This window comes from Helianthus annuus, chromosome 17, assembly GCF_002127325.2.
Source record: "Helianthus annuus cultivar XRQ/B chromosome 17, HanXRQr2.0-SUNRISE, whole genome shotgun sequence".
NCBI lineage: Eukaryota > Viridiplantae > Streptophyta > Magnoliopsida > Asterales > Asteraceae > Helianthus > Helianthus annuus.
In genome coordinates, this window is record NC_035449.2 from 69,120,822 (window position 1) to 69,130,444 (window position 9,623).

Below are 9,623 nucleotides of genomic sequence, written 5' to 3' on the forward strand. Positions count from 1 at the left end.
AATGGCGTTTTTCAAGGCGTTTTAAACAAGATGGCCAATTGTTCTATTATTTTTATATACATTTTGGCGTTTGTGGTATCTTGGCGTTTTACAATTGTAAAATTATATTACAACCACAAGGAAAAAAATAAAAGCGAAGAAAATAAATTAAAAATACTAATCGGATCTCTCTTCACAATCTTCACTGTCATCGGTCTCTCTCTTCTTTAATAGTACAAGAACTGTCACCAAATATATGATGTTTTATGTAAAACTTAACAAACTGATCGGTTTGATTATTTTGCCTGCTCGTCTGTTGAAGTGGCTTTTTGTGGATGTTGGGGCACATAGATCTATGACGTGTGGGTGGGTTTTTCGCTTTTTCTTCATCTTTATAATCATCCCCCTCTTCAGCGTCATTGATCTCTTCTCCTCATCCAAGCCTTATTCAAGAACAAAGAACACAAAATGACATTCGATTGTCATCAGTATCTTTTTCTTGAAGATTTGTCCATCTCATGCAGCAAAATCTTACTGAGTTACTACCCTCACCTAACAATCTATTCAGTGAAACTTCAGGAAGAACAATACTGAATATCCAAGAAAGCATATTAGCTATCTTTGATTTTTTTTTTAATTTTTTGGCGTTTTACAGTGATTGGTATTTAGTAGTATTGTCGTTTGTTTGTTTGTTTTTTTTTTTGGTTTGATTAAATGGAAGTTGCTGAGAGGTATTATTTTATAGGATTTCTTTTAGCGGCGTAGGTTAGGCGGTGCATTATTATAATAAACTATTCGTCGTTTCAGTTACTGTTTGTAATTATTGTTTTTGATAAGCTTTTAACTCTGAAGTCTGTAACACTTCACGTCTTTTAATTTTGGCGTTTTAGATTCTAATATAATAAATTTTCCGTCTCTTCATTTTTAGTGTTTTGTAGTTACTGTTTCTAGTTACATTTTCAAGTGTGGTTTTAACAAGCATTTGGTTGTTTGGTGTTTTTAATATATATGACGTTTTTATTATATAATAATCAACTGAAAAAGAAAATTAAATATATATATATATATATAAACAATTTATCTTCCAAATCTTCACTGTCACCTGTCTCTTTCTTCTTTTTTGAATCATCTTAACTGGCTGGTTCGACTTTCGTATAATTTATTTTGTTTTTTTGTTTTTCAAGTAGTTTTTTTGTGGCCGTTTGGAAGCACAAAGTCTGACATCAGCATCTTTTTCTTGAAGTTTTGTCCATCTCATGCAGCAAAATGTTATTGAGTTTACACCCTTCAGCCAACAATCTTGAATTTTCCAATGAACGATGTTTTGATTTTTTATTTTTGGTGTTTTACCGATAAAAAGAACGTCACTAAATAAAAGCATCTTAAACCTCAAAATTTGAACATGCTAAAATCAATAATGTTTTCCTGTATGAGATGGACAACATTGTTAATCCTCGGTTAAGAAAGATAACTAACTATGTTGTCCACCCCATACAGCTAAACTTTATTGACAACAAACCTCAATAATGTTTTTGTATGTTTTGGCGTTATAAATTAGATGGAAGTTGAGGATAAAGTCAATAAGATTTTACTCAATGAAATGGACAATATCCTCACTTAAGGATTTTTGTCCATTACATTGAGTGAAACCTTACAGACAACCAAACTGAATTTCAAATAAACGTTTTGGTTTAGAAGATATTTGATGTTTGGGCTTTTTGGGTTTCTAAGACGAATGGTATATATTAAATATGGCGTTTGGGGTTTTTTGTGTGTTTTTAATTGAATGTCTGAGATGTTGTATATATAGGATTTTTTTGGAGGTTTTTTTAGGCGGGATTTTATTATAATTAAGTTTGGCGTTTTATATCTAATGGCGTTTTTAGGTAGAATAGTGTGTGATATTTTGTTTTGGCGTTTTATTTCATGAGATGGCGTTTTGTGTGGAGAAGTCAAAATACTTTTTTACCCTTAATGAAGCGCGTCCACGTAATAAAGTTGATGTTATTTACGAAAACGCCATCGCGCCAATCTAGTCCATAGATTGTTTTGATCGAACGATTCATAAGCGTTCTCACTGTTCTCACACTTTCCACCATTTTCTCTAAATTCTGACCCTATATATATATATATATATATATAGGGTTCATTTGAGAACCACTCTTATTGCGAGAACCATGAGAACCAATGTGAACACAACAAAATAAACCTACCCCACCACCACCCAAAACCTGAACACCCACTACCACCCAAAACCTAAACACCCCCTCCCCCCCCCAAAAAAAAAAAAAAAGAAAAAAACTATACCTCACCAAAAATCCTACCCCCCACCCCACCCTCTCCCAAAAAAAAAAAAAAAAAAAAAAAACCCTAAAAAACCTAACCCCCACCTCCCACCCACAAAAACGTAAAAAAACCTAACCCCCCACCCCTCAAAAACCTAAACCCCCCTCCCCCCAGCTGACCCAAGCTAAATGCTACAAACTAAATCATAAAACTAAACCCCACAACTAAATGCTATAAAACTTTTTTTTAATTAAAAATCGCTAATTTTCGTCCCTAAAAATAAAAATAAGTTTTTTAGGTACGAAAATTAGCGATTTTTAATTAAAAAAATATTTTGTGTGTTTTTAAATTTTTTTAGGTATTTTTAGTTGTGTTCACAGTGGTTCTCGCAATAAATGATGGTTTCTAACGGATCCTTATCCTATATATGTGTGTGTGTGTGTGTGTGCGCGCGCATATAAACGACACCATCATTTATAAAGTGATGCACATGTGCATCTCTCCCCAGCTGTATCATTAAATTACAAACAACCTTTTTAACTCTTTAATTAACGATTACGTCATCATCCTCCATAGCATCTAGCATTTTTTTACCCTTCATTCCTCGATCTCAGAACAAATGTTACATTCTTCTCTTTTTTCTATTTGTTGTTCTACAATAATAGACAACCCATAAGATTACCAAACATATAAACTTAATGCATATGTGCGATAAATTAATTCTCCCATTACCGTATAAACTATGCACATGTGGATCAATATGAATGGCCTTAGTCAATTTTGTAAAAAAAAAAAAAAAAAAAAAATCAGGGTTTTAATTTTATAAATTGTAATGTAGATGGAAGGGAAATTTTATAATATTGGTAATGTATTACGGATGGTATTATAGATGGAAGGGAAAATTGTATAGGTGTTGTCAAGAAATATGACATATGCATCAATCATTGTAATTCGAATTAAATCAAAAAAAATATTAATAAAAAGTTGCGATTTTAATGGGATTTTTTTTAAATGTGTGTTTTTAAGTTTTTTTAAGTGACTTTGGCTGTGTTCACACTGGTTCTCGTGGTTCTCATCCTAAATTTGGTTTTCACATTAACCCAGGTTATGATCAGTGGCGAAGCTTGAATTTTTTGGCCGGGGGGGGGGGGGGGGGGGGGGGGCGAAAACGTATATACCCACAAATTTCTATACGAAAACTACATATATAACACTACTGAGCGAAAAATTCGGGGGGGGGGGGGCGGGCGCCCCTCCCCACCCCTCTTATCCTTCGCCCCTGGTTATGATAAATGAAAACTATTACGAATTATAAGAACTTAGAGAACTCGACCTTATAAAAGGTTTTTTCAAAAAATAAATTACAAAAATTCTAAAAAAAATCAACTTCTAAAAAACCCTACTTTTTTTATATGCATCAGCCGTAAATGCTGTAAAAACTAATATCATGGTCATGTTATCATCTTTTTTACAACAGCTGTAAAGAGTCGAAAAACACTACTTCGAATTTTTTTACAACCGTCTTTGTAATGTTTTAATATATGGGGTGCAAAAAATGGGGGCAAACTCGTACGGGAAGGTCGAGTTCTCTAACTTCTCACAACACGTAGGAGTTTTCTCTTGATCTGAATCCTATATATATATATATATATATATATATATATATATATGGTAGGGTTAATGCGGAAACTAGCTATAGGGAGAGAACTTGAGAACTAATGTGAACACAAAAAAAAAATAAAAAATAAACTCAAAATAAACAATGAACCCCCTCCCCCCACCCACCCCCACCACCACCACCCAAAACCTAAACCCCTCCCTCCCCCCTAAAAAAACAAAAAAACTAATCACCCCACACCCAGCCCTAAAAACCTAGAAAAAAAACTACACCAAAAAAAAAAAAAAAAAAAAAAAAACCAAAAAAACTAATCCCCCCACACCCACCCCTAAAAACCTAGATACACCCCCATCTCACAAACCCCTCCCCCCCCCCCCCAACTTAATAAAAACCTAAACACCTCACCACCATCACCTACCCCCCCCCCCTCTACACATACACACACCTAAGCTACAAACTAAACAGTAAAGCTAAACCCTAAAATTCAATGCTAATTTTTTTTAACTTTTTAGATTAAAATCATGACTTTTTATTAATGAAAAATAATTAATAAAAAGTTGCAGATTTTAATGGGAAAAAAAACAATTGTCCGTTTTTTAAGGTTTTTTGGTAGTTATGATTGTGTTCATACTAATTTTTGTGGTTCTCGCTAAAAAGGCTAATTCCTAACGGATTCTCACCATACGTATGTGTGTGTGGTTGCGTTTATTTTAAAACATTAAATAATTGTTTGAACTTTCAGAACTCCTAATAAAGAATCATTATACATGTATGATGTATGTATATATATAAGGATCCATTGAAAATCACCCTTTATTACAACCAAAAATACCTAAAAGAATTAAAAACACGCAAAAAAATTATTAAAAAATCGTTACTTTTTGTTCCAAAAAAATTGGGGCGGAAAGTAGCGATTTTTTAATTAAAAAATAGCATTTAATTGTGTGGTTTAGCTGTATGGATTAGTTTTTAGCATTTAGATTGGGTTGGGTTGGGTGGGGTGGGAGGGTTAGGTTTGTTTTTTTAGGGGGGGGGGGGTGTTAGGTTTTTGGATGGTGATGGGGTGGGTGTTTAGGTTTTGGGTGGTGGTGGAGTGAGTTTATTTTGTTGTGTCACATTGGTTCTCATGTTTCTCGCAATAAGAGTGGTTCTCAAATGAACCTTACCCTATATAGGATATATATTTATAATTATATTTATGATATTTTTATCTTTTATTATATCTATTTTTATGATTAGATACGAGTTAAGAGTAATTTACATATGTGTAATAACCAAATTATATATATACGCATAATAAGTAATTACATATATGTAAAAAAAACTAGTTTACATATGTCTAATTATAAAATTTCATATAGAAAATGATAGAACTACTCGTAACATGTATGTAATAAAAACACAAAATGATTAAAGTACCCCAAATATAAAAATATACAAATAAAAATATTGTTTATTAGGAGTTCTGATATATATATATGCAGCGCCATTCATGTAATTTAAATAAAAATGATTAAATGACAGTTTTAGCTCTCGTGTAGGGAGCACATGACAGGTCTTTACCAAGAAAATGGATGGAAGTTAGTGTAACAGACTTCTGATGTGCAAAAGTTTCAAATAAAAGACACTCGTCGTAATTTCTAAAGACAAGAGACACACAATACAAGTTGGTGTAAAGTTAAAGGACAAACTATGTAATTTACTCATAAATTTTTAAGTAGGGTAGAAAAGTATTTGGTAAAAAATTGATGGGATGGGTTGTGTTTTAAATAGGGTGAGTTATTTAATTTTGAAAATTAAAAAAAAATAATAATGTCGTTGGGGTCCGAAAGCTATAACCCGAACCAATCATTGCACACCACCTCATCACCCATAGGTGCTCCACACCGGTGAAATTTTTGCCGTCACTCGTCCACACCAACGACAGACCGGTATGCCCGTTAAAAGGCTACCACTCCGCTAAACCACGCCCAATCCGTTTGGTCTTAGTGAGAAAAGGAAATACAAATCAATTTTCATTCAATGTTATTTCAACAAATTTTGAATTTAATCTAACTAGTTATTTGTCACATTATAAACACGTTTGTGCTTTTAACACCATCAAAAGATTTTTCTTTTTGGGCCGTTTTAGCTTTAACCAGAACCTCTTGCCACTTAGAGAAAAAACAAACTTTAAATCTTGTTAAAACTTTTACCTTTTATTAATAGAGAAAAATGCCCGGATAGTCTCTGTGGTTTCGCATTTTTCACCTATAGTCCCCAATTTTCTAAATTTACCTAAATAGTCCCCAACTTTTCATTTTTTGTTCTCGGATAGTCCCCGGGTCTAACTTCAGTTTGTTTTCTCTGTTAAGTGGGGGTAAAATGACAAAAATACCCTTTCCTTTAAAAGGCTAAACCACAGGGACTATCAGGGCATCTTCTTCATTTTTAGAGAAAAACCCTACCACCACATTTCATCTTCAACCTCCACCCACCATCACCCTCCTCCACCCTCCACCATCACCTTATAAACCCCCACCCCTCATTTTTTTATTAAACCCTAAACTTATAATGCCAGCCGCACAATTCACTCCCTTCCTTCTCCCCTGTCCAACCAGAACTCCGGCGACTGGAGAATTAGATTTTCGGTGCCCCTCCCTTTGTCCGACAAGCACGTTGATCCCCTCCCTCCTTCTTCTTCTTCTACTTCCTGTATCGCACACCACGACCCCCCCCCTCCTCCTACCTCTTCCCTCTCGTTTTCCCGTCGCACTCTCTACTCTCGGTGAGCTAGGAACCGGGGGTTATCTGCTAATGAATGAAGAAGCGATGATAAGGATAATGTCAAGGGGATGCTCCTTGGTGTCTGTCTATTGGTGCTAGAATCTGAGAGGATGGTGACAGTGATGGGTTGTAAACGGTGACAGCAGGTGTGAAGTGGTGGTGGTTGTCAGTGGGGGTGGTCGGGGACGTGACGAGATGCCGGTGATGGTGACTTCACTGGCGGAACTTGGCAGCAGAACCATGAGGACCGCCTGACGTTATGGTTAATTACATTTACACCGATTCATCATCAAGCTGAAAGTTTTATAAACCTTTTTGGGCTTCGACTTTTTGATTTTATGTATTGATTTGATACCAATCTGCATGAAATTGTCACTTATGTTTGAATATGATTTTGCTTTTCCATTCAAACTCTCGGTCAGTAGTGTATTACCCCTGAATATCTATATTTGCTGTGATTGTTGGATTTGTATACGTTTGTTTATTTTGGAGCTGGGTTTGTGCTTGTCGCCAAAAAACGAGGCCACGACGGTGGCAGGCCGACATCATTGCCGTTGGTAATCATCAGAGAGAGAGAGACAAAGGTGATGACGGGGGTGTGAGGTGACTTGGGTGTTTTAGGGTTTCTTCAAAGAAAATTGCAGAGAAGAAGGTGATGGTGGAGGGTGGAGGAGGGTGATGGTAGGGTTTTTCTCTAAAAATGAAGATGCCCGAATAGTCTCTGTGGTTTGGCCTTTTAAAGGAAAGGGTATTTTTGTCATTTAACACCCACTTAATAGAGAAAACAAACTAAAGTTAGACTTAGCGACTATCTGTGAACAAAAAATGAAAAGTTGAGAACTATTCAGGTAATTTTAGAAAGTTGAGAACTATAAGTGAAAAAATGCGAAATCACAGGGACTGCATTTTTCTCTTATTAATACTTTTAGTCATGTTTATATTTAAATGTGAGAGAATTTGTTGAATGCGTCACATCAACTTGTAACACCTGATTGTACGGTACAAGTCACGTGAGCAAAGTAGAAAGATCTAGATGCATGCAGACAAAAATACCCCAACACGTGCTGCTACGAGCGCCACAAATGCTCCCGATATTTCCATGACTTTTTCGCCACATACACACCACCGATTTTTTCTTCCCAAATTTAAACTTCAAATCAGTAATTTCCTATATTCCTCCACAATATCTACAATTACTTAATACTAATGTTTTAAAAACCGGTTCAAATTGGCCGGTTGTATCGGTTAAACCGTCTGGCAGAACAGGTTAAACCGCCCAGCATACCTGGTTAAACCACCTAATACACCCGTTAAATCGTTTCTAAACCAAATCCGGTACGGTATAACAAACGTATTTTAAAACATTGCTTAATACTAAATTTTTATCAAGAAATATTCCAAACGCATCACAAAAAATTTAGAATCATACGCTTTGACAAACACTTGCATGAACATTGAACACGATCAGATTCAAAAAGCCAACGAAATTATTAACTGGATCTAATATTATTTCATAACGATAACGATGATCACTTAAAAGCTAACTTCATCAACAAAAGCAGACGCTGAAATCACCATATCACAAACCTCACACAAGCCCTAACAAATCCTCTAGATAACCAACAAAGCAGAATTATACCCAAAACATCAAGACTCAAACTATCAGTTAACAGATCTAAGAAAGTTGACCACAATCTGCAATAACTACAGGCTTAGAAGTAGTTCCGCTTCCAGATCCGACCTTCTCGATCGCCTTAACAACATCCATACCTTCAACAACCTGTCCAAACACCACATGCTTACCGTCCAGCCACTCAGTCTTAGCAGTACATATAAAAAACTGAGATCCGTTCGTGTTCGGACCGGCGTTCGCCATCGACAGAATTCCAGGACCTGTATGCTTCTTAACGAAATTCTCGTCAGCAAACTTGTTGCCGTAGATCGACTCACCGCCTGTGCCGTTGCCTCTGGTGAAATCGCCGCCCTGACACATGAAGTTAGGGATCACACGGTGGAACGTAGAGCCTTTGAAGTGTAACGGTTTGCCGGAGCTTCCGACGCCTTTTTCGCCGGTGCAGAGTGCGCGGAAGTTCTCGGCGGTTCGCGGTGTGGTGTCGGCGAAGAGTTCCATGACGATCCGGCCGGCCGGAGCTCCGCCGACGGTCATGTCGAAGAAGACCTTAGGGTTTGACATTGAAGAGTTGCAGAGTTTTCGAATGAGGTTGAAGAAGGGTTAGGGTTAATGAGCATGTGGTGGTAGGTCGTGTTATATAGGGGTGGCTGATGGTGGGTTGTTTAGGGGGAGATGATCTGGGCCGTTGAATATGACACGTGGTGTGGTTTTAAGGGTGATTGGAAGTTACTAGAGTTGGGTTAGGGTTAACTGTGGTTTTGATCTTGGGTTATGTCACGAACGGATCACATGGTATATGCCGTTCTAGATTTTGCTATGTATTTTTTTATTGAAATTGAAATAAAGGAAGTATATAAAATTCATAAATGGATGTGGTCAATAAATATTATTTTTCTATTAACAAGTCAAAATTTACGAATAAAAAAATTAAATAACTTTTTTTGGAAAGGTAAAAAAAATAAATAACTGATTGGAGTTAATTAACGAATAAAAAATTTAAATAACAGATTGGAGTTAATTAAAAATAATCGATCTTGTATTATATATTTTTTTTACCTTGAATAACCGAGCAATTAGTCCGGTGGTTATATGTAAAGGATAAGACTTATTTGAAATTTGAAATTCAACCTAATCAAACACTATAAAATATAAATGCTCACTCTCTTTAGTATTTTCAAATCTATATATATATAAATGAGATGGATTTGGGCCATGTGGTATGTGATTTTGGAGATTTTTGATGATGTGGCAACCTATGGTGAGGATGGATTTTGAGTTTAGGAGGGAATCCATTCTAAATAACATTTTTTCTTCTTGGACGCGGGATCCGTTTTATTTCGG

At 35.8% G+C, this 9,623-nt stretch overlaps 1 protein-coding gene across 1 annotated transcript; it reads right to left on the minus strand.

The window, feature by feature from the left end:
• Positions 1-8,118: 8,118 nt before the first annotated feature.
• On the minus strand, positions 8,119-8,907 carry LOC110920661 (peptidyl-prolyl cis-trans isomerase). The gene has a single exon (XM_022164846.1). The coding sequence runs from the start codon at positions 8,841-8,843 to the stop codon at positions 8,325-8,327; it is 519 nt and encodes a 172-aa protein (XP_022020538.1). The 5' UTR covers positions 8,844-8,907; the 3' UTR covers positions 8,119-8,324.
• Positions 8,908-9,623: the final 716 nt, after the last annotated feature.

Bases quoted from the DNA above. Each gene is read 5' to 3' on its own strand.
- LOC110920661 (XM_022164846.1), bottom strand. From the start codon at position 8,843: ATGTCAAACCCTAAGGTCTTCTTCGACATGACCGTCGGCGGAGCTCCG.